Source organism: Nuphar pumila, chromosome 6 (assembly GCF_984573655.1).
Source record: "Nuphar pumila chromosome 6, dmNupPumi1.hap1.1, whole genome shotgun sequence".
NCBI classification, from domain to species: domain Eukaryota; kingdom Viridiplantae; phylum Streptophyta; class Magnoliopsida; order Nymphaeales; family Nymphaeaceae; genus Nuphar; species Nuphar pumila.
This window is the reverse complement of record NC_143254.1, coordinates 16,155,879-16,182,758: the sequence shown is the minus strand read 5'-3', so window position 1 is coordinate 16,182,758 and position 26,880 is coordinate 16,155,879. Positions and strand designations below refer to the sequence as shown.

At 37.4% G+C, this 26,880-nt stretch overlaps 1 protein-coding gene across 1 annotated transcript in view; it reads right to left on the bottom strand.

Moving 5' to 3' along the window:
- The window catches only part of LOC149834102 (CDP-diacylglycerol--serine O-phosphatidyltransferase 1-like), a 70,403-nt gene extending 44,258 nt beyond the window's left edge, over nucleotides 1-26,145 (bottom strand). The window contains exons 1-3 of the mRNA XM_090011211.1: nucleotides 25,988-26,145; nucleotides 22,570-22,635; nucleotides 22,206-22,265 (exon numbers count right to left, since the gene is read on the bottom strand). Coding sequence (XP_089867337.1) covers nucleotides 22,206-22,265; nucleotides 22,570-22,635; nucleotides 25,988-26,145 — 284 coding nt within the window. The remainder of the gene's footprint in view (nucleotides 1-22,205; nucleotides 22,266-22,569; nucleotides 22,636-25,987) is intronic.
- Nucleotides 26,146-26,880: the final 735 nt, after the last annotated feature.

Below are 26,880 nucleotides of genomic sequence, written 5' to 3'. Positions count from 1 at the left end.
TGAGTTGTCCGAACTTTGGGAAGAGTTGGCTCTTCTTGAGCCTAAATGGCATTGTGCCAAAGACATCGAGCTTCGCCAAAAGCAACTCGATATGGAACATTTCTATCAATTTGTGAATGGTCTAAGGCCGAAGTTTGAATCCACCAAATCAACCCTTTTACATCGTGGAAAAATTCCTTCTATTGTTAATACTCTAGAAGAGCTCACTATAGAGGAAAATAGACTTAGAAACAGTACTCCAAAAGTTGATGATGACTCCGTTTTAGCTGTATCTAGACCGGGGAATCATACTCGTACTTACAAGCCGCCTCATTTTGGAAGGCAAAACGACGACTTTGATAAAAGAAAAGTTATTTGTCATCATTGTCATGAACCGGGGCACTATAGGCCTCAATGTCCAAAGTTAAAAAGAAGAGAAGAAAAAAGAGTTGCATTTGTTGAATCTGAGTCAAAAGATCAAGATGCACCTGTGTCTATGGCTCAACTGATGGAAATCCTTCAACCTCTTCTCAAAGGGGTATCCTCCTCAACCGAAGTCTCAACTGGAGCGGCAGTTGCATCTTTCTCCGGTCCAGGTAACTTTCCTTGGCTTTTAGATTCTGGTGCTTCTTTTCATATGACCCCAAATGTTAATAGTCTATCCGAATGTCTTAAAAATAACTCAAGTGTGTCAAAGGTTTTTACAGCCGATGGCACATCTCTTGAAGTAAAAGGAATAGGATGTTTTGAAAATCTTCAAAAATCCAAAAGATTTTTTATCCCAGAAGTTAGATATATCCCTAAACTTAATTTGAATCTCTTATCTGTCTCGCAAATATCTGATTATGGATGTAATATCTCATTCTCTTCTCATGGTTGTTGGGTACATGATCGCCAGTCAGGGAAGCTGATTGGGGAAGGCCATAGAGAAGGAGGACTTTATTACATGGACTTTTTTGGAATTACCCAAGAATGCATTTTGTTATAATATTCAGAAATTAGAATTGGATTTATGGCACAAAATGCTTGGCCATCCTCATATGTCTAAAATTCAATATTTTCCAAGTTTGGAAAAATGTTGTAATTCTGGAAATTTTTCTTGTAAAGACTGCATTCTTGGCAAATTGAAAAGGTTACCATTTCTTAGTAGAACTTTTGTTTCCTCACGACCACTTGAGTTAATACATTCGGATGTTTGGGGCCCCGCACCAGTTATTTCCAAAGGTGGTTATACATATTATGTCATTTTTGTTGATGACTTTTCTAGACATACTGGGATTTATTTTCTTAAACATAAATCTGATGTCTTTGCTAACTTCCAAAAAATTCATAAAATGGTTAAAAATAAGTTTCAAAATGATATTTCTGTTTTTCGCACTGATTCAGGGGGAGAATTTATGTCCAACGAATTCAAAGACTATCTCAATTTACATGGTATTACACATCAAAGATCATGTCCACACACTCCACAACAGAATGGCCTAGCTGAACGCAAACATCGGCACATTATGGAAACTACTAGGACATTACTAATTGCAAATCAAGTTCCAAAAAGTTTTTGGGCTGAAGCGGTCCTAACTGCCACCTACCTCATTAATAGGATGCTATCTTCCTCATTAAAGAATACAACTCCAATAGAAAAGCTTGTTAATTTAACTCCAGATTATTCTAGATTAAGAGTCTTTGGATGCAAATGTTTTGTTTTCACCAACAGAAATGACAAACTCTCTCCTCGTGCAATCCCATGTGCCTTCTTAGGATATGCTGATAATAAAAAAGGCTACAGGTGTTTCGATTTTCAAAATGACAAATTATATGTGTCAAGAAATGTATCTTTTTTGGAAAAAGAAAGCTTCTTTGAATTTGAAAAATCCAAGGATGTCACTGAATACTCGTTTTTAATTGATCCAACTTCAAAATCCAATGAATGTGATGTTGGATGTGACCTTGACAATGATCAAAGTCCTATTGTTGTTGAAAATGATGATAATGAAGAGCAAATCCATAGGGATGTTAGTCTACAATATTCAAGACGTAGAGAGCAAAATCTTCCATGTGCATTACAAAAATACTCTGAAGTCTCACCTAGAAGAACGTCTAGAATCTCTAAACCTCCAGAAAAATTTGTGTCTTATGAATCTTTTTCACCCACGTATAGGGTCGCCATTACATTAATACAATCATATGTTGAACCATCATCCTATTCTCAAGCAAAAAATCATATAGAATGGATAGAAGCCATGAAAATAGAGTTGGATGCACTAGAAAAGGCCAATACTTGGACGATACAAGATATCCCTCCGGGTAAGAAACCTATAGGTTGTAGGTGGGTATACAAAGTCAAAACCAAAAGTGATGGGACCCTGGAAAGATATAAGGCCCGTTTAGTAGCAAAAGAATATGCCCAAGAGTATGGCATCGATTATGAAGAAACATTTGCTCCTGTGGCCCGTATGACCACTGTTAGAACTTTAATAGCCTTGGCCTCCATTAGAACATGGCATATCTTTCAATTAGATGTCAAAAATGCTTTCCTGAATGGGAATCTCGTTGAAGAAGTATACATGGAAGCCCCACCTGGTATTAGTATCCCTAAGGGTAAAGCTCTTCGTCTAGAAAAAGTGAAAGAAGGAAACCCTGATCGATAGTGAGAGAAGAGAAGAGAGGGAGAGAGAGATTCCAGATGAAGGAGGGTTCAGTCGATCGTGACTGCCCTCTCATTCTATTTAAAATAAAGTGTAAAACATTAGGGTACGAAAATACCCTTTATACAAAATGTTAATTTACAATACATGAACTGGATCTGGACCCGATCCATTACATAAATGGATCGGGTTAGACATACACAATGAAGTTAATAATGCCTTCTTTTCAGACTCCATCAAGTTGTGCATGGTGTTGGACCATGAACAACTTGTTCTTCAAAAACCAAAATCTATCCTTTGTTAACCCTTTAGTGAGGATATCAGCAACTTGTTCTTTAGTTGACACATACATGGGCTCAATCTCTTTGTCTTCAACCTTTCTCCTAATAAAATGTTGATCTATTTCAATGTGCTTTGCTCGACTATGGTGAATGGGATTGAATGACATGTTGATGGCACTTTGATTGTCACACAGCAACAGTGACCGAGCAATCGACTCTCCCATTTCAGTCAGAAGATGTCTTATCCATGTACCCTCGGCCGTGGCAGTGGCCATCGATTTGTATTCAGCCTCAGTGCTCGATCTAGCAACCGCCTTTTGTTTTCTACTGCTCCAGGATACCAAGTTTGGCCCAATGAAGATGCAGTAACCGGATACTGATCGTCGTTCGTCTGGATCCCCCGCCCAATCAGCATCAGCATAAGTAACAATCTCATGGCCCCCGCCTGGATCTAATTATTCCTTGCCTTTGTATGCCAGCCCATCACCCACTGTACCCTTTAGGTAGCGAAGTATACGTTTGACTGCCTCCATATGTGACACACGAGGTTCATGCATAAACTGGGATACCTGATTAACCGAATATACTATGTCAGGTCTAGTAAAAGTCAGGTATTGCAACATGCCAACTAAACTGCGATACTTAGTGGGATCTCCATATATATCCCCTTCTTGCGAACTCAATTTCTGACGAATGACACTTGGAGTTGTTAACGGCTTGCAATCTGTCATGCCTGCTCTGCCGAGAATGTCCAGCGTATATTTGTGTTGAGTAAGGGTAAGTGTATCATTCTTGTTATCAACTTCTACCCCAAGAAAATATCGCAGCTCTCCCAAATCTTTCATCTTAAATCTCTGATTTAATAACTTCTTCACCTGCTCAATGTGGCTTTTACAATTCCCTGTGATGATGATATCATCTACATATATCAACAGAAGAGTAGTAACTCCTTGTTCATTGTGAATGAATAATGAGTGATCCAGAAGAGACCTAGAAAATCCATGCCGTTGTATTTCTAGAGAAAAACTGTCGAACCAGGAACGAGAAGCTTGTTTCAAACCATAGAGTACTCTCTTTAATTTGCATATATATTTTTTGGCGTCTCGTTCTGCATACCCAGTGGGTTGTTCCATGTAGACCTCTTCTTTTAAATCCTCGTGCAGAAAAGCATTTTTTACATCCAGCTGGCTCAATGTCCATCCATGTTTAATGGCTAGACTCAACACAATACGAATAGTCCCCATCTTAACAACAAGACGAAAAGTTTCATCAAAGTCTTGGCCTTCCTCTTGTGTGAATCCCTTGGCTACAAGTCGAGCCTTGTACCTTTCGATGCTCCCATCTGGTTTATATTTTATCTTGTACACCCATTTTGACCCAACGACATTTCTGTTCAGTGGTCTAGGCACAATCTCCCATGTGCCACATTCATGTAAGGCCTCCATTTCTTCATTCATTGCTTCTACCCATCTTCTAGAGCTCGCAGCTTGATAAAACATAAGAGGCTCATCCTCTTTACTTATGGATGTCAAGAATAACTGAAAATCCATTGAAAATTTTTTATAACTTACCCACCTGTCAAGCGGATGTCGAATCCGTGAAGATCTTCTGATATCCATTTGCTGCGAAACGGATGATCCAGATGGATCCGTGTTCGTACAAGGAATGAATGAGGGCTCTTTCTCTCGCCGAGTGTACACAATTCCCTTATACCTTGTTGGCTCCAAGTCATATGTGACAGTTTCCTTCGTTTGAGTCTCATTGGCTGAATCCTCATGTGGCTCATTCTGACTACAATTTTCTGGACAATCTACTGTACCGTTGGAGAAGAGTTCTGAATTTAACCATGGGTAGTATACCTCAATGCTGGAGCTTGAGTTATCAGTATCCACCATAGTTGAATTAGTATCCTGATCAGCAAAGTTCATTTCATCGAAAATAACATTCCTTGATATTTTGACACGCTTACTCAGGGGATCATAACACCTGTACCCTTTGTAATCTTCTGCATATCCTATAAACCTGCATTTCAAAGCCTTATCTTAGAACTTGTGCCTGAGTGAGCTATCAATGTGCACATAACAAACAGACCCAAACACACGTAATTCATGATAATCAGGTTGTATGCCAAAAAACGAGAAGTATGGTGACTTATTTTCTAAAATATTCATGGGCAAGCGATTTATCACATGAACTGTGGAGTGGAAAGCCTTAGTCCATAATGATATAGGGAGATTGCTCCCGTGCATCATGCTCATCGCAGTCTCAACAATATGTCGATGCTTCCTCTCAGCAATCCCATTTTGTTGAGGTGTATGAGGGCAAGACACTCTTCTCTTTATCCCATTATGTTGAAGAAAATTAACAAAATCACTCGAGGAGAATTCACCTCCTCCATCACACTGGAAATTAAGAATGTTGGTAGAGAAATGATTTTGAACAAAAGAGTGAAATTTCTGGAACAATCCAAAAACTTCTGATTTGTGCTTCATAAAGAATATCCAAGTGTAACGTGAGTAACTATCAATGAAAATAAGATAGTATTTACTGCCAGAAAAAGAAGTAATTGGAGCAGGACCCCAGACATCTGAACAAATGACCTCAAATGGCCTTGAAGCTCTTTTATTAATGGAAGCAAAAGGTAAAACATGACTCTTACATAGATGACAGCTAGAACATTTTGTATCAACGACTTCTGAACTCAGACTGGACTTAGGAATAAGATTATTCATGACAAGTTTTTCAATGAAATGACGACCACAATGGCCAAGACGACTATGCCAAAGTCTTGGCTTATTACTTTCAGAAACAGTAAATATAAAATCAGAATCAAATACTTGACGTTGGTGAGGCTTCAAGGATGAATAGTTGGAATGAATGAAGGAAGGATCTTCTTGGAAGATGTACATGTTTCTCCATCGTTGTCCTTCAGCGAATATCCTCCTCGTGCGAAGATCCTTGACATAAACAGAAGAGGGAGTAAATTCGACTGAAGCATTAGCATCATCAACAAGTTTTAAGACAGAAACAATGTTCTTTTGAATATTAGGAGCATGGATGACACTTGGAAGTTTAATAGAGGATTTTGACATGTGTATAATGGCATTTCCAGTATGTGAGATGGCATGATGGGATCCATCTCCTGTGACTATGCTATTCTTTCCAACATAAGGTGTAAGAGTCAAGAGCTTACCTACATCACCTGTAACATGAGTAGCTGCTCAGGAGTCGACATACCAAATTCCTTTGTCATTTTGCTTCATATTTAATCCTGCCAAGGCTGCCAACAGTAACTCTTTTACTTCTCCATCCTTTTTAGTCTCTGCTTGTGGAGCTTTCCCTTTGTTTTGGGGATTAAACCAACAATTCGCTTTAATGTGCCCTTTCTTGTTGCATAGGAAGCAGGTGGGAATGGGTCGTTGTCCCTGGACATTGGGTGTTGGAAGAATGCCACGACCTCCATAGTTATTTCTCCCTTGGCCTCCTTTTCCTCGAAAAGAACTTCCTCTACCTCGACTATAACTCATTCCCATAGCCAGCACATCTTGTGTTCCGGAATTCCCATGAGAGGTTTCAGAGGAACCTTTCAGATTCATCTCATATTGCAATAACTTTGCACGAAGATCTTCAAACTTTGGAAGTTCTGGTAGACATAGTAAGGTTGTCGTCATAACATGATAGTCTGGCCCCAATCCACTCAAGGTTTGTTGTACTTTATCTTTTTCACTAACAAGACACCCAACAACCGCCAACTGATCTGTGATGCCTTTCATTTTATTCAGGTATTCCATAATAGACATGGAATCTTTCCTCAACATTTGAAATTCTCGCTTAAGAAACATAATTCTTGCCTCAGAAATTTGTGAATATGTTTGAACTAACGTATCCCACAGTTCCTTTGCCGAACAATCATCAGGAAGAGCAATAAGGACCTCCTGTGAAAGAGTTGAAGTGATGTATGCCACTAGCGATTGATCTCTCTTCATCCAAGCAACATATTCTGGATTCTTATGAAGAACAACAGATTGTTCTCCTTTATCGTCCGCCTTTTCTTGCGAAAGGAATTCTGGGGGCGGTGGGACCGATCCATCCAAGTGACCAGAGAGGTCCTGACTTTTTATAAACGGAATAATCTGTCTTTTCCAGGTTAAGAAATTGCAATTTTTCAGAAACTAGTTGACCAAGAAAACTTGAGGACAGACATGATTGACCGTGAGTAAATTCCATTTGATGAATATGCTTGAACTGACACTTAGGAAAAAAAAACAAATGAGGAAAGACAGATGGCTACTAGCAGGTAGTTCTCTTTAGAATCAACAAAAAATACAAAGCAGTAGAAAAAGAAATCGCAGATTGACAGTGATTAGCAGGTAGCAGGGAAACACATATTCAATGCAGGGGAAAACAGCAGGAAGGAAATCACAGATCAAGAGAGGCAGATTAACAATGATTAGCAGGTAGCAGGGAAAAACACAAATTAAATGTAGGAAAAACAACAAGAAAACAACAGGAATTAAACCACGGATCGAAAGAGGATCGAATTTTCACAAAGGAAAGGGGAAACCTGATTTTATTAGACACAGATTTTGTTGGTAGAAACACACTGATGAAAGAATCACAGATTGATGTTGTGATTCTTTGAGATTCACGGCTGATAGGTCCAGAAGTTGGTAGAAGCACACTGATGAAAGGTCCAGAATCACGCAGATTCACGTTGGGTATTCAGGGCTGGATATTTGATCACACAGATTCACGGCTGATGAATCTGGGCTTTCTTCACACAGATTCCAGAATCACGCAGATTCACGGCAGGGTATTCACGGCTGGGTATTTGATTCACACAGATTCACGGCTGATGAAAGGTCCAGAATCACGCAGACTCACGCAGATCCACGTTGGGCTTTCTTTACGCAGATTCACGCAGATCCACGCCTGGCTCTGATACCATGAAAGAAGGAAACCCTGATCGACAGTGAGAGAAGAGAAGAGAGGGAGAGAGAGATTCCAGATGAAGGAGGGTTCAGTCGATCGTGACTGCCCTCTTATTCTATTTAAAATAAAGTGTAAAACATTAGGGTACGAAAATACCCTTTATACAAAATGTTAATTTACAATACATGAACTGGATCTGGACCCGATCCATTACATAAATGGATCGGGCCAGACATACACAATGAAGTTAATAATGCCTTCTTTTCAAAAAGCTCTTTATGGTCTTAAACAGGCTCCAAAAGCCTGGTATGACCGATTTAGTCATGTTATGCTTGATATTGGTTTTCAACCTTGTTTAACTGACACTGCTTTGTTTGTTAAGAAATCTGATGCAGGCATCATTATTCTTCTTCTCTATGTGGACGATATGATCATCACCGGAGGCGACAAACAGGGAGTTGCAAATATCAAATCTCTTCTTAAAACTCACTTTGAAATGACTGACTTAGGTTTATTAAGATATTTTTTAGGCATTGAAGTTGCTTATTCCCCTCGGGGGTATTTGATATCTCAATCTAAATTTGCTCTTGATATCGTTTCCAGGTCTGGAATTACAGATGATAAGAAAGTAAACACTCCAGAAGTTGTCAATGTTAAAATGAAAATTGATGATGGAGAACTTCTTGATGATCCTACTCCTTATAGACAGCTTGTTGGAGCTATTTCTTATCTTTCCATTACTAGGCCAGATATAACTCATGCGGTTCATACAGTCAGTCAGTTTCAGCATGCTCCCACCTCCGTGCACATGGGAGCGATTTTGCGTATTATTAGATACTTAAAATCCTCTCTTTCACGAGGACTCTTCTTGTCTGCTTCATCTTCATTAAATTTAATTGCATATATTGATGCTGACTGGGGAGGTGATCCCAATAATAGACACTCAACTACTGGTTTTTGTGTGTTCCTAGGTGAAACCTTAATTTCGTGGAGATGCAAGAAGCAGCAGAAAGTCTCTCTTTCCTCCACCGAAGCTGAATACAGAGCCATGGCAACCACCACTATGGAGGTTGTTTGGCTCAGACGATTGCTAGCGGATATGGGAGCTAAAGCAACGCAAGCTTCAAAGATGTGCTGTGACAACAAAAGTGCGATCTACATTGCAAGCAACCGGACATTCCATGAGCGCACTAAACACATTGAGATGGACTGTCACTATGTCAGAGAGGAATACTTACATGGAACCATTGATCTGCCATATGTTACATCAGAAAATCAATTAGCAGACTTCTTCACCAAGCCTCTCGCTGCTCCCAGATTTCACTTCCTCTTAGACAAACTTTCGCTCATTGTACCGTAAGTTTGAAGGGGAGTGTTAAAATGTAAACTGCAATATATATATATATATATTATTTAATATTATTATATTTTCTTTTATTATTTTCTTTTTCTATTTTTTTATTTTCTTTTTTAGCATCTAGTTCAATAGAAACTAGATATTTTGATCCAGTCAAGTTCCTGTTGGAACTTGACTGTGCAAGTAGCTGTTGGAATAGTCCAACAGCTATAATAAATGTTGTTGGACTATAGTCCAACAGCTATAATAATAAATGTTGTTGGACTGTAGTCCAACAGCTATATTAAGAGACGTTGGAATCCAACGTCTCTTTTGGAGAGCTCAAAATGAGCTCTCCTCTCTCTTCCACTTTTTTGTATATATAGGGGTGAACCCCTTCAATGTAAACTACAATGCTTCTTAAGCATTTTGTTCATGAATAAAGTATTATTTATTTTTCAAGTGTTCTTCCTTTTATAACCTTTCAAGGGTCATGCTTGTAGTGTCTCCAATAAACACTTGTTTGTGAGTTATTTTTGCATTTGTTGAAGACCACCATTTCATTACAGGTTTGTCATCAAACTTCCTTAGTCAACTCGTTTCTGAAAAATTAAATAACTCCAATTTCCTGACTTGAAAGAGACAAATAGTTCATTTTATCAGGAGCCAAGATCTCTTTGGTCATCTGGATTGATTAATTTCAGTCCCACCAGAGTTCATTGCAAAGGAGGAAACAGACGCTCACGAGGTTGCATCTACTCACCTTGTTTGCAACCCGGATTATGTCTCTTGGATGAGAAAAGATCAGGCATTAATTGCCTACATCACGTCTACCTTGTCTCAGGAAATACTAGTTGTTATCCCCGACGACTGCACAACGATGGAATTGTGGAACAGGTTGACACAGACATACTCTCAGATATCTGAAGCAAGAGTTTTATTCCTCAAGCGAGAATTCCAGCTTCTTAAGAAAGGTGGTCTATCTATCATGGATTACTTGAATAAGATGAAGACTATTACAGATCAATTAGCCATTATTGGATGTGAAGTGCGGGACAAGGATAAAGTGCAACAGACATTGAATGGTTTAGGCCCAGATTATCATGTATTGGTGACATCATTATTGTGCTTGCCCGTGCTTCCCGCATTTGAAGACCTCCTAGCAAAACTTCTACAATACGAAATGTCATTGAAAGGCATCGCTGAAGATTCTGGTGCTCAATCTGACTCCCAAGATGTCTTAGCCACTGGGTTCTCCTTTGGTCATGGTCATGGAGGAAATGGCTTCAGAGGAGGAAGAGGTCGTGGTAGATTTGCAGGTTCAGGTTTGCTTCCCACACCTAATATGTCGTTCAACTCTAATGCGAAGAACCAATCTCAAAGAGTTGTCCCGACATGTTACCTATGCAATAAAAAGGGGCATATTAAGGCAAATTGCTGGTTTAATCCTCAAAATAAAGGCAAATTGCAAAACATTGAGAGCAAGAAGGAAGATAATGTTACCAAGTCTCATGGGGAGGTGAAACAACTTTTGTTGGCCGCACTGTCTGGGTTATACTTGAAACAGAATGATCAAGGATCATGGTATGTTGATTCAGGAGCAACGACCCATGTTACAGGCGATGTTGGTAAGCTCTCGAACTTGGTTTCTTATTTTGGTAAAAATAGTATTGTTACTGGAGATGGATCTCACCATCACATTTTTCACATTGGTAATGCAATCATTCCTCTGTCAAAATCATCTCTCAATTTGTCAAATATTGTTCATGCTCCTAACATAAAAAAGAACATCATCTCTGTGTCTAAACTTGTTGATGATACACATTCTTATGTTGAATTCACTCCCTCTTCTGTGTATGTCAAGGATCTTTAAACGAGGGAGACATTCGCTAAAGGGGAGCGAAAAGGAAATATGTAATCTTCAAGGAAGATCCATTTGCGCATACCAGTCCCATCTTGAAGCCCTTATTAAAGTCTAAGTCTTTTCAGTCTGAGTTATCTAAGTCAGGTCCTGAGTCTGTTTTTAGTCTTTCCAAATGTAATAAGCCAAGTCTTTGGCATGATCGTCTTGGTCATTGCAGTTATTCTTTTCTTGAGAAACTTGTATCAAGCAAATTAATTCCTAAATCAAGCTTAGCTCTTGAGATCAGTAATAAAAAGTGTCTCAGTTGTCAGATGCGTAAGTCATGTACTTCCTTTTGATTCTATCTATGTCACAGGGATTCGGCTAGCAAGGTGCCGCACCCGTGTCGACGCGACTCAACGCGGGTGCGGTCAACTCGATCCTGGGTGCGTTGACCACACCCAGGATCATTTAAGTCTATTTTTTTTTTGGATTTTTTTTTTAAAAAAAAAATTGCCCTATGAAATGGGCTGCGGAAATTTTTTTTAAAAAAATTCTGCTGACAGTTGCTGCTGCTACTGCCTTTTCAATCCTGACTTTTTTGTAAAGGATTTTCTCTCTCCATAATAAATGATAATGATGGTGGTAGCCTTGCTAATCCTTTTTTTCGTAAAGGATTTTCTCTCTACATAATAAATGATAATGATGGTGGTAGCCTTGCTGATCCTTCTTTTTCGTAAAGGATTTTCTTTCTCCATAATAAATGATAATGATGGTAGTAGCCTTATTGGCTATTAGTATTCACTGTTCTCCTGACGTGATGGGTGCGCTATCGTGCAGCTATATATAAAATGAAATTTGAAAAAACCCGCGTCGGGGGAACCCCCGGACCCCCTTATATATATATATATATATATATATATATATATATATATATATGTATGTATTTTTTACATTTTTGCCCCTGCCGCACCTGGGTTTTTTGGAAGTGCCGAATCCCCGCACCCGCACTCATGTGACATAGGATTCTATAAATAAAAGAGCTTCAAGATCCTTTGAAATTGTTTATTTAGATGTTTGGGGTCCTGCGCCCGTATGCTCTTCTTCTGGCAGCAAATATTATCTCATCTTTATTGACAGCTACTCTCGTTATACTTGGATATTCTTTATGAAGCATAAGTCTGAAACCTTTTTCATATTTCGCAACTTTCATGCCTTTGTTCGAAACCATTTATCTACCAATATTTTGCATTTTCATTGTGATGGAGGTGGTGAGTATACATCGAAGGATTTTACTGATTTTCTCCAAAGTAATGGAATAAAGCGTAGAGTGTCTTGTCCACATATGCCACAACAAAATGGGGTCGCTGAGAGAAAGCATAGGCATATTGTTAAAACGGCCATGAACATGATGCATGACAATAATCTTCCCATTAGTCTGTGGACAGAAGCATTCCATTCAGATGTCTATATTATAAATCGTTCGCCTATGACAGTTTTGCAAAATAGTTCACCATTCTGTTCTCTTTTCGGCATTCAACCCGATTATAATGCTCTGCGTGTGTTTGGATGCATTTGTTATGTTCATATTGATGATTCTCTCAGGAACAAATTCCAACCAAAGGCTTCCTAAGTATAGATTTGTGGAATATGTTGATGATTATAAAGGTTATCGGTGCTATGACCCCATGACTAAGCGTATTAAGATTTTCAGGAATGTTGTGTTTGACGAGAATAATCTTGGAGATGTATCATTTAATACTTGTCAAAGGATTTCCAGAGAAGAAGTTTATCATCCGTGGATGAATGCAGAATTATTTGCAGATACTTATGGTGATTGCTCACCTCAATGTACTCAAGAAACAAACTCGGCTGACCAAAATAATATTGACTCAGGCCAAGCATGCTTACCTCAATCTGGTGATCAGGTCGGTGGAGCTTCACACACTGAAGAAGGGCCAGACCCAGAATCGCATCCTATTGACAAATTTAAAGGGTATGTGTATGTGCGAAGAGAAAAAGGTACCCCCCCGCTCCTCACATTGGATTTATATGTCTGTTGGAAACCTGAGGAGTTCAAATAGAATCAGACATCCTATTGACAGATGGGTCAGCTACAATAATTTTTCTATGGATCTTCAATTTTTTCTGTCTCAGGTTGATAAGCATGATGAACCCATAGGGTTTCATCATGCTGTGAAATCAAACAAATGGATTGAGGCCATGAATGAAGAAGTGGAAGCGCTTCATGAATGTCAGACATGGGAAATTGTTGTCAGACCTCCTAACAAAAATGTTGTTGATTCCAAGTGGGTTTATAAAATTAAATACAGACCCGATAGCACTATAGAATGATACAAAGCAAGACTTGTTGCAAAGGGGTTTACATAGGAATATGGTCAGAACTATGATGAGACTTTCAGTCCTGTGGTCAAAATGGGGACAATAAGAATTATATTGTCTTTAGCCGTCAAACATAGATGGACATTGAGTCAGTTAGATGTCAAAAGTGAGTTTCTTCATGGAGACTTGAAGGAAGAAGTTTACATGGAACAACCTTCAGGATATGCTGAGGGAGACCCGAGCACATATGTATGCAAACTAAAAAGAGTCATATATGGTTTGAAGCAGGCCTCACGCTCGTGGTTTGGGAGTTTCTCCTTAGAAATACAGAGGCATGGGTTCTTTAGATCTCTCTTAGACCACTCCTTATTCATCTTCAAGGATAAAGGCATAACCACCTTGTTGTTGATATACGTTGATGATATTATAGTTACAGGGAATTCCATTAATCACATTGAAGAAATAAAAGGACTATTAAGTCAAAGGTTTAAGATGAAAGATTTGGGAGATTTGCGTTATTTCCTTGGGGTCGAGGTAGACAGGAAGGATGGTTACCTGACCTTGACACAACATAAATACACACTAGATTCATTGAAGAAATTTGGTATGCAAGACTGCAAGCCTTTGTCTACACCGAGTGTCTTACATCAAAAACTCATCTCACAGGATGGAGATTTGTACCCGGATCCTACAAGATATCGAAGTGTAGTTGGCATGCTTCAATATCTTACCTTTACTCGCCCTAACATTGTTTATTCTGTCAATCAAGTGTCGCAGTTCATGCATGAGCCACGAACAGGGCATATGGATGCAGTCAAGAGGGTGTTGAGATACTTAAAAGGTACTATTGGAGATGGGTTGGTGTATCAGAAAAGTTGGAAAAGAAGAAGCATGCATGATGTCATGGTCTACAGTGATGCGGACTGGGCAGGAGATCCTGATGAAAGAAGGTTGGATTCCGGATATTGCATCTTTCTCGGGGAAAACCTAGTATCCTGGAGCAGTAGAAAACAAAAAGCAGTAGCTAGATCAAGTACTGAGGCTGAATATCGATCAATGGTTGCTGCAACAGCTGAAGCTACTTGGACAAGGCATTTGTTGAATGAATTGGAGGAACAGATTTCCAAGTCTATTTTATTATGTGACAATCAAAGTGCCATTAACATATCCTTTAATCCTATTTTCCACAGTAAGACAAAGCACATTGAGATAGATCAATATTTCATTCGACAGAAGGTTGAAGACAAAGAGATTGAGCCTCATTTCATTCCTACAGAAGACCAGGTGGCGGATTTGTTTACAAAGGGTTTGACGAAAAACAGATTTTGGTTTCTGAAGAACAAGTTGTCCATGGTTCAAGACCATGCACGACTTGAGGGAGAGTATTAAATGTTGTATAGTGTTGAACCCAATTTGGGCTTGGATCCAGTTTGGGTCTGACCCAGACCCAAGCTGGGAAATCCTATTGACGTATTTACTGGGGCACGGATGTAATATTGTAACTTGTTAAGTTGTAACCTAATGCTTAAATACATTAAACCAGGCCACGATAATTGATTGAAAAAAAAAAGTTGTGAGCCTATGTGCAGTAAAAACGACTCAGCGTCTCATCTTCTTTCTATCTTTTTTTTCTCACTTTTCCCTCTTTTGCAGATCAGCCCAAGAGGAAACTGATGTTCTAACACACCTTTCCAATCTTCAACTTTGGATTGATATTTTTCAATGGCTTTGGCCTTTTCTTCATCATTCAAGGCCTTTTCTTTATTTCCTTCTTGGTGAGCTTTAATTGTGGCTCTAGAAAAGTCCCACATACATATCCCCAAAGTTTCTTGCAATTAAGGTTGTTTTCTATAGCGGCCGCCCACATTCTATAGTTGGTCTCATTCAATTTGAATGAGAGGCCAATCTTTGCATATTTGTCAACCATTGCGAAAGAGTTGAAGAAGAACAAGAGCGTGAAACTTTAAACACACTAAAATAAAAAAGAAAGGGCTATTATATCTTGGTCTTTGCATATTTTTCGGCCATTGTGGAAGAGTTGAAGAAGAACAAGAGTGTGAAACTTAAAACACACTAAAATACAAAAGAAAGGGCCATTATATCTTGCTTGAATTGTTGCTAATTTTTCTAAAAAAAATTGTTTAAAGTTATTTTTTTATACTTGTTTTTAAAATTGTTTAGATTATTTCTATATATGGTACTTGTAATGAAATATGCGGAAAAGAAATGTATGTCCTACAATGGACATTCACACATAGAAATCAAAGAACAAGTTCAAAAGAGGACATACACAAAAGCCAATAATGGCTAGAAAGCATAAAATCTTATAAAGGCACTAAAGGGCTTGAAGAAGCCACACTTACAAAGGGGGAGACCCCACTTATTTATAGGCAAGAGAGGAGTGAGGGAGAGTTAGAGAAAAGAAAGAGAGAGGGACCATTGGGAGTCCCAACAAGGAGTCGTTGGGGGCCCAACGACTCTTTATTGGGGCCCCCAATGGTTGTGCATTTAATGCACAAAAGGTACAAAAAAACAAAAAATGAAATAAGAAAAAATAGGAAAAGAAAAAAAGGAAAAAAGAAGAAAAAGAAAAGGTCTACAATGCCCCTATTGGGCGAGTTTACAGAACTACCCCTTATCGAGTAGTGTATGATAAATATATTTATATATATAGATATATATATATATATAAATATATATATATATAAATATATATATATATATAAATATATATAGATTACATATATTTTAACACCCTCCCTCAAGCTTTACGGGGATACAACAGAAAGCTTGTTGAGAAGAAACATGAAACGAGGAGCAGCAAGAGCTTTGGTGAAGAAGTACGCCAACTGGTACTCGGATGTGACGTAGGGCAGTGCTACGGTTCCTTTTAGGTATTCATCTCGAACATAGTGACAATCCATCTCAATGTGTTTAGTACGCTCATGGAAGGTGTGGTTGCTTGCAATATAGATAGCACTCTTGTTATCGCAACACATCTTCGAAGGAATTGAGATGACGATGCCCATATCACAGAAGAGACTTCTAAACCACACAAGCTCCATGGTTGTAGTGGCCATTGCACGATATTCCGCTTTAGTTGAGGATAATGACACTTTATGTTGCTTCTTGCATCTCCAAGAAATCATAGAGTCACCTAAGAAAACACAAAACTAGTGGTTGAGACTCTATCATTGGGATTTCCTCCCCAATCAGCATCTGTATAAGCAATTAAATCAAGGGATGATGAAGAGGAAAGAAAAACTCCCTTAGTTATGGTGTTTTTAATATATCTGACAATCCTTAAGACTGCACTCATGTGCACAGTTGTAGGTGCATGTTGAAACTGACTGACGGAGTGAACTGCATGAGCTATGTCTGGCCGAGTGATGGATAAGTATGTCAGAGAACCAACGAGTTGACGGTAGGGAGTAGGATTCTCGAGAAGTGTCCCATCTTCCAGCCTTAGCTTTGCATTGATAACCTCAGGGGTTTCTGTCTTCTTATCATCCGAAATTCCAGACTTGGAACAAATGTCAGCAGCAAGTTTCATCTGAGAGAGAATATACCCTCGGGAAGAATATGTAACTTCAATACCTAGAAAATATCTTAAGAAACCAAGGTCAGACATGTCAAAATTTTCTTTTAAAAATTTCTTAATATCACGGATTCCTTGCTCATCACTTCCAGTGATGATCATATCATCAACATATAGTAGTAGAATAACTATAGAGGACCCTGCACTTTCCACAAATAATGCAGTGCCAGTATAACATGAACGAAAATTTAAGCTAGTCATTACATTGTTAAATCTGTCATGCCAAGCCTTTGGAGCTTGTATTAACTCATATAGTGTCTTTTTTAGTTTAAGAATTTTATTTTCACCAATAGATACTCTTGGTGGAGGATCCATATAGACCTCTTCACTTAGCTCGCCATTAAGAAATGTGTTCTTAATATCCAATTGATAGATAGGCCATTTTTTAACGGATACAACTGCAATAAGAGTCCTAACACTAGTCATTCTAGCTACGGGAGCGAAGGTTTCTTCATAGTCTATTCCGTACTCTTGAGCATATCCTTTGGCTACCAACCTAGCTTTATAACGTTTTAATGACCCATCACTTTTAGTTTTAATTTTGAAGACCCATCTACATCCAATAGACTTCTTTCCAGTGGGCAATAAAGTTATTTCCCAAGTTTTAGCCTTTTCAAGGGCACTAAGTTCTAGTTTCATGGCTTCAACCCATTGAGGAATATTTTTTGCTTCATTATAGTGTGATGGTTCATGATAAGAGTGTAATGCAATTAGGCATGCCTTATATTTAGGTGTTAGGGACTCATAGGAAACAAACCTATTAGGAGGATTGGAGATTCGGCTAGATCTCCTTAAAGAGGTTTCTTCTATGTTGGAATTTTGAGAATATTTTTCTAAAGCGCTTATGGGAGTTTCTTGACCACGCCTAGCATAGGTTTGAATTGACCTATTTTCAAAATCATTACTTCCATTTTCAACATTACTAAGAGGAGTATCCTCTAAATCATTAGGAACATCCTCTTCGCGAGGAGTCACATCTTCATGAGAGAGAAGATCAAATAAGAAAGCATATTCGCTTTCATCAATATCTTTATTTTTCTCAAAGTCGTTCTCATTTTCTAAAAAGGTAACATCTTTGGATACATATAGTTTGTTGATTTTGGGGTCGAAGCACCTAAAACCTTTTTTATTTTCTCTGTATCCTAAAAGCACGCATTTGATAGCTTTGGGAGATAACTTATCTCTTTTATATGTAAGGACAAAACACTTACACCCAAAAATTCTTAATCTATTAAAATCGGGTGTTCTTTCAAAGAGTTTTTCATATGGAGATATATTTTGTGGAGATGAGGATATCATTCTATTTATCAAATAAGTGAAAGTTAAGGCGGCTTCGGCCCAATAGCATTTTGGAATTTCTTTGGAAATGAGAAGAGTCCTAGTGGTTTTCAAGATGTGTCTATGCTTTCTTTCGTCTAGACCGTTTTGTTGGGAAGTCCTAAGACATGACCTTTGATGACAAATGTCATTGGTTTCCAAGTATTCTTGAAATTCATTTGATAGATATTCTTCACCGGAATCGGATCGAAGAATGGAGATATTAGTTGAAAATTGATTTTTGACAATCATATGAAATTTTTTAAAGAAATTAAAAACTTCGGATTTTAGATTGAGAAAATAGATCCACACATATCGAGTGTAATCATCAATGAAAGTAACATAATATGAGTATCCTCCTTTTGATATGACCGGAGAAGGACCCCAAACATCCGAATGGACTAATTCAAAGGGTCTTTTGGACACAAATGTTCTCTTTGGAAAAGGGGTGGATTTCATTTTTCCAAAAATACAACTCTTGCAAACAAATGTTTCTCATTACAAAATTTCTTTCCAAAAGGAAAGGAGTACATTTTTTAGAAGCTTGGATGTCCAAGTCTTTGATGCCAAGTTTCAATATTTTTATCTTGGACATGATTACAAAATGAGTTAGTGGGAAGTTTCAAATTGTTCATGTAGTAGAGATCTCCCCTCCTATGGCCTTGCCCAATCTGCTTCCCGAACTGGAGATCCTGTATAGAGCAATCCTTGGTTGAGAAGGAGATTTCACATCCATGATCACATATTTGAGAGACAGATAAAAGATTTAAATTAAGTTGAGGTACTACTCTTACATTTGGCACAAAAAAATCTTTTGAAAAGTCTAAGGTTCCAAAACTTTTAACTTGTAAAGAGGTACCATCGGCGGTGGAAACAAAAGAATTTTTGGAGTTGCTACATACATTGGATAGTCCATTTTCAATAGGGGTCATATGAAAAGATGCTCCAGAATCAAGAATCCAAGAAGGCGTACCTGAAGGAGAAGAAGAGGCAATGGAGGCTCCTGAAGTTGACGGCGATTTGAGTAGAATTTGAAGTGCTTCGGATAGTTGAGCAAGGGAAAAGGACTCTTTCCCTTTCATTGGCTCCTCCTTCTTTTGTGGGATTTCTTCAATAATAGCAACTTTACCTTTTGGAGGTTCATTTATCTTTAGATAATTAGGTCTTATATGACCCGGTTCTTGACAATGATGGCAAATGGCTTTCCTATAATTGCCATTATAGTTATTTTGCCTCCCAAAGTGTGGAGGCTTATAAGCTTTCATATGATTGCTGGGTTTAGACACGGCAAGAACTTCATCTCCTTCTTTAATCATGCCAAGACGTGTTTCTTCTTGGCATATTTCGGCTATGGCATCTTCCAATGGAAGCGATTTTGATCTATGAAGAAGGGAGGACCTAACTTGTTCATATTCGGGCCTAAGCCCATGTAAAAATTGGAAAAAGTGTTCTTTTTTTATTTGTTCTCTTCACATTTTCACATCTTCACTAGATACCCATTTGGGTTCAAGAAGGGATAGGTCATCCCATAAAGGTCCAAGAGTGCTATAGTAATCTCTTACACTCATTTCACCTTGCTTAATGGTACGGATTTTTTCTTGGATAAAGAATTGACGAGCAAGGTCTTTTTGGGTATACATACATTTCATAAAGAACCATGCTTCATTTGCTAAGCGGAATTTAGCAATGTTGGCGCAAATCTTTAGCTCCACGTTGTTCATGAACCATGCAAGAATTTTTGCATGCTTACTTTCCCAATCTTCTACCTTGGATTGGTGATCTTCAATAGCCTTCATGCGAGCATTTCCTTTTAGAGCTTTTTCTTGATCACCATCCATTTTCGTAAGTTGAAGTTGAGGTTCCCTAATGGTGCCCATAACATATCCCCAAAGCTTTTTACCTTTGAGGTTGTTCTCCATGGCGGCGGCCCACATCATGTAGTTAGTACCATTAAGCTTGAAGGAGAGATCAATCTTTTGTTCTCCTTCCATCATATAATCAAGAATGGAGGACAAAGCAAGAGAGAGGTAAAACTAGACAACAAGCTATATGAATCAAGAGCACAACCAAGGCTCTGATACCATGTAATGAAATATGCGGAAAAGAAATGTATGTCCTACAATGGACATTCACACATAAAAAATCAAAGAGCAAGTCCAAAAGAGGACATACACAAAAGCCAATAATGGCTAAAAAGCATAAAATCTTATAAAGGCACTAAAGGGCTTGAAGAAGCCACACTTACAAAGGGGGAGACCCCACTTATTTATAGGCAAGAGAGGAGTGAGGGAGAGTTAGAGAAAAGAAAGAGAGAGGGACCATTGGGAGTCCCAACAAGGAGTTGTTGACCGTTGGGGGCCCAACGACTCTTTGTTGGGGCCCCCAATGGTTGTGCATTTAATGCACAAAAGGTACAAAAAAACAAAAAAAGAAATAAGAAGAAATAGGAAAAGAAAAAAAGGAAAAAAGAAGAAAAAGAAAAGGTCTACAATGCCCCTATTTGGCGAGTTTACAGAACTACCCCTTATCGGGTAGTGTATGATAAATATATATATATATATATATATAAATATATAGATTACATATATTTTAACAGTACTTCTATGTTTTTGTTGGCGTGCTTGATCATCCTCTCTCTCTATATATATTATTTAATATTATATCTATCTATTTTAACTAGGGTTTCTTTTTAATTATTGTTCTTACTCAAAATATATTTGTTTTGAAACTATATACATCTAGTCTATAACTATTTGTTAACTTAAGCCGTTTTAAAAACTTTTTTTTTGTTTTTTTATTAAAAATACTTGGTTTCGCTATTTTTCTTTGTGTAGTTGGAACCTTTGTTTTGTTCTCTCTGCAGGTTCTTAAAAGATATGAGATGAGAAAATAATTGTTGGAATCATGAAGAACTTATGAAGATGGAGATAGCCGATGTAGGCATTTGGTGAAGATTACCAATGAAGACATTCAAAGACTTGAATCCTTTCCTTTGTTCTTGTATTTACAAACTTTCGGTTACTCACTCCAAGTTTGAGGGGGAGTGTTAAGTTATATGTATTGTTGGGAATGTATGTTTTCATACCAAAGTATACCTAGGTGTACTTGGTATATTCTTTTATATATCTTTTGAACTTCTTTTTGTAAGATAGGTCATTAGCCTAGGTATTGCATAGATTGGGTGTACTTATATACCATTAGGAGTAGAATAAGAACTTTATTGCATTTATTTTTTAGTCATTTTTAACTTACTCTTTTTTTGTTCCTTATTTTTATTTTTTATTGGTAAAAATAGGTTGGCCAAGCTAGCCATTGGACCTCTCCCAACTAGCCGTTGGGCTAGTCCCTTCTTTCTTTCCCTTTTCCTCTCTCATAAATATTGGTGGGTGTGTGCTTTGTATAGTGAGAGTGATGGGTAGTTTAGGTGTGAGTATGAGTGTGTTTGTAGTGAGGATTAATGTATTTTGTATATTCTTTGATTAATTTATTTTGTACTCTTAATTCCTACTTTTGTCTATGTGATATTTATATCCAAATGCATTGTGTGGCATTTGGATTTCATTTGACTAATAGGATCTAGTGTAATTTTTACTTTGTTGTATCTTGGGTTTTGTGCCACTTCGTGACACTCCAAATCAGCCCTTACTATAGGTACTATAAAAAAGAACTGACCACATCACATTACATAAGGACAATAAAGTAATCGGTGATGGATGTGTGACAAAACCCACCTAGACAACAATAACATAGATAAATCTACAGAAAATAAATATTCAGTGATCTTAATTAGTGTATTATAATGAACCGGAATGAAATTTCAATATCCACATTTCAACCAGCACAAATAACTTCAACACTATTCTTAGTGAGATAAAAAGAAATATTATGAATGCTATATAAAAAGAAAAGTGGAGACATAATCAAGACATACGTTGAAGGTGCTTGAAGCAAACAGTAGACAAGGAAGACGGCAATCATTGCCCAGACCCCCCTGAGGAACCATGGAATATACAAACATGTTAAACCACCACTCAAGGACATGCAAAAAAACATCCGAAGACCATCCACAAAAAGAAGTAATGGTTTGTAAATAAGAGCTATATTAAAAAAGGACATGAAGATTGCACTGAATCCAGTTAGATACTTGGATTGAATTTATAGAATTGCAACCAGAACATTTAAAGCATGCTTCAAGCGCAAGTTGATAAGCCTTTTTTTTTAATGTTTTTGTACCTCAAAGCAAGGTAAATTGCATTAAAGATATATTTAAACATAAAATAAAGAAGAGAGGATACCTTTTCAGACATGTGGTAGCATCATGGACTGAATCCTTCTCTGGATCAAGAACTCCACTGGACCAGCTGTGAAAAAAGTGGATATCCAAAATAAACAGATTTGCTAAAATCTTCCAAAATAATCAGTTAATATGAATATCACTTAATTTTGAATCTTAGATTTAATACATCCAACAACATGCAACCACATCTTCATGGCAGTTTAATTAAAGAATCTTCTTAGTAGAGCAGTAGAGTAAACCAAAGGAAATTGTAAACAACCTTTTAGGTGAGCAGGATGGCATCTTTATGGTCCTTAATCATCATATACATCAATAGGTACTCAAATGTCTTTTCAAACATGTATATTGATGCAATTCAGGTTTTCTTCTAATTCTATCAGTTCAAGTCCAAATATATTTTTATCCTTGTGCATTATCTGTCATAACACTGTGATAAAATACTACATGTTTCTTCTCCCTCCAATTTGAACTTGAATTTTTATGCGTAAATAATAAGCAAAGGAAATAGAGTTAACAACAACAACAACAACACCTTCATCCCAAACAATTGGGGTCGGCGATATGAACCAAAAAGAAAATCATTTTGGGTCCTCCGCATGAATCCTTCTCCTCCAATCATTTTTATCCAATGGCATGTCCTCGGTGAGGTTCAAAGCATTCATATCCTTTCTTATCATCTCCATCCAAGTCTTCTTAGGCCTACCCCGACCTCTTTTAGCTAATAGATTTTCCCATTTCTTCATCCTTCTAACCGGAGCATCATTAGGCCTTCGCCGAATATGCCCAAACCATCGTAAACGATTCTCACTCATCTTATTTTCAATGGATGCAACGCCTACCTTCTTACGTATTTCCTCGTTCCGAATCTTATCTTTTAGTGTATTTCCACACATCCATCGAAGCATACGCATCTCAGTTACACTCATTTTTTGCAAATGATGTCTCTTGGCAGCCCAACATTCCGTACCATATAAAGGGACAGACATTAAGGCCAAACCAGAGAGCTAAGCAACCAAAAAACATACTTACGTACAGCATTCAATAACACAATGACATTGTCCTGGAAAAAAAATGTTTCCTATGACAATCCAGCCAAACATACCATAGATCATATATCACAATCAAAACCATGCAATGAACGATGGTATTGGTAGCAACAATAGCATCAATGTGCTTTGGCATTTCCTTCCAGCTATATGTAACACAAGTCTCCAAATATAAAACCTATGTGTTCTCGCATCTGCTTCCAGCCATATGCAACAATAGTCTCCAAATACAATGCAGCTCGCTGAATATAGCCTTTTTCTGAAATGGGATATAGTGATATTTTTATATATCACGATTTATACATCACAAAAATAACTGGTCTTTTGAAATCACTGACAAATATTGCTAATATTTTGAAAATCTCTCTCTCTCTCTCTCTCTCTCTCTCTCTCTCTCTCTCTCTCTCTCTCTCTCTCTCTCACACACACACACACACACACACAATTTTGAATAAAAAATCTGCTTAAAAGGTAGAACATATTTCAAATTATAAAATGTAAAGAAAAGGTAGAAAAAACTTTTTTAACATAAAAGGATACAGAATAAGAAAATTCATACTCGAAATATAGAAAAGTAAGAAAAGTGCAAATAATTATGAAATATAGTATTATTATTATGATATTATCATAACATAACAGAATGTACCACTATATTTACCAAACTTCTTTATTATTCTTTTTCAAAACAAAATATAAATATTTTATTATTTATCTTTTTTATATTAAAAAAATCTACTTTGTCTTTACAATTTTTGCAAAAAAAAACTACTAAAGTGCATTCTTTTCTTTTCTCTATTTTTATGTTTTATATTTTTAAACTTGAGATCTTTTGATATTTTCCCATGTTTATCAAAAAATTTATCATATCATGAAATTTTTGCCTTGCTGAGATGCAGCATAGACCTATGTATATGCATTCATGTATGTGCATGTGTGTGTGCAGGCACATGTGCAGAGAAGGGGAGAGAGAAAAATGAGTACCGTGCACCCTCTGTAAACCGTCTGGTCTTATCTTAATAAAAAACTTAACATGGCTCAAAGAAACATTTGGTCAATGAACCAATTCTGGTGAAGCCCATCACTTCCTACCCCATTTCCCTCCTCTCTTCACTCATACCAAACCTTTTCTCCTGTCACCCATTATCCAGCCCTAGTCCAAAGACTCCAAACCTCTCTTCTCCCCATCAGCCATCTGTCTTTGTGAACCAATGTTTCTGAAACCCATCACTTCCAACTGCATTCCAGTTATCACCTCCCAAATCACCCTATTTCTCTGTGTGACCATGACAAATTGCTCATACAAGCAGAAATGATAATAAGACTAAAAATGGTATCAAGCATAAAGAGAAAGCTTCATAAAAGATCAGAACATAGTAAGAGTCAACCTTTACTTCAATAAAATTTACTTGAACACTAAGGATCTAGAAAAGGAGTAAAGTCACAGTTAGAGATGAATGCTGTAAGTTCTTAAAAGAGAGGAGACAGGAGACTCTTCGTGAAAGATTACATCATCACATGGCAATTGAGATTTTTTTTACATTAATGTAAACTTAATATGTATTTAGGTGTATGTGCTCAGAAGTTTGTGTTAGTGAAAAAAAAAATTAATTACAATGGGATGGTGTATTTTGCATGAGAAAAGGAGATTATTTGTATGATACAGTGTTAGGGAACGAACAAGCAAAAAGAAGTGCTAACAAGAAAGAATATAATTGGCAACAAGTACGTTACAGGATATTTAAGGGTAGTAATAATATCATAATTGAGGAAGTTCATTTAAGATGACTTGCATGTATCATACAGAGACATGAAGTGGTACCATCATAGAGGTGTCACTTGATTCAGGTTAAACATGCACGAAGAAAGGCAGTCTGGGATGTGTAAGGGTAGTAAATATCAGCATAAATTGAGGAACTTAATTTAAGATGACTTAGGTGTGCCATATAGAGGCATGAGGCACTACAACAGAGGTGTCACTTGATTCAGGTTAAACATGCAAGAAGAGAGGAATATCAACTAAGACTTGAATGGGGCAGAAAGGAGACAAGATCAAAGAACAGCCACTTAGTCAGACTACAGCTTCAAATAGAAACAAACAAAGATAAAACCTTTAGAGACCAAGCTCGTTGAATATGCTGACAAACTCTTAATAAAATATATCTCAAATTCTATCAGATCATACGTTTTAAAAATATTGAAACACTTTTCACCATACAACTTGCAAAAACAAGGCCATCATATTGCAAAACATCACATTCTTAACAAAAAATATTAGAACATCTTTAGTAATTAGCATGTCAAAGCGCAAACTCCACCAATTGAAAAGAACTTGCTATGCACTCCATATTTTACATAAGCGAAAGAACTCACATCAGAAGACAAGCACCAATGAGTAACAAGGTAACAGTGTGAGGCCTGTATGCCCATGCGGTCCATGGATCAATATCATTAACATCAGTCAACAATTTCAGATCATTATTTCTTCTGACATTGTTTCTTTTCATTTTATAAGAGCCATTGGCTTCCATAAGCAGCTCTCTCATCGGAACACGTCTGTCCTGCAAAGTCAATAGATGGTGTAAACACTAGAATCCAATCATCATTAAGAAAAATACATACAAAGCTCCAAAAATATCATTCTCTCTAGTAAATAGAACTCTTTCATTAGAATACAAAAGAGCTGATTCACTGAAAATGAAAAACACAAACAATTGGTCCCAGAGAGAGGAGGGGGCCACTAGGATAGCTTAAATCTCTCCCCAAAATATCAATAAACCAGTACCAATGTAACACTGGTACAGCAACAAGGCCAGCATAGATGTGCCGGCCTTAATGTTGCCTGTATATATTGATTGAACATCATTACAATCTTGAAGCAAACACACATAAAACAATGCTTTGATCTTCAAAAGAATCATCCATTTTTTGGTCGATGCTAACTGAATACAGAATGGCCAAGTAAGATCATAGGTTAAAAGCAAGATGGCATCGATACTTGGAAATGATTGCATGATGCAGTCATGTGGAAGGAAAAAGGTCCTACATTTTTCTGCTGCCCATGTCTGAGAGTCTGACAGGTTTTTTTTCACTTAGGGCATGTTTTCAATGCCCTGTGATTCTTAGATTTTCTCAAGATTCTGTGATTGCAAATCACAGTCACAGCACTTTCTCAAGTTGAGTGAAACATGAGAAACTGCAAGTTGCAATTGTGATTCTCAACTGTTATTGCTCCTCCCTTGAATCCTGTGAAAGTTAGTCATAAG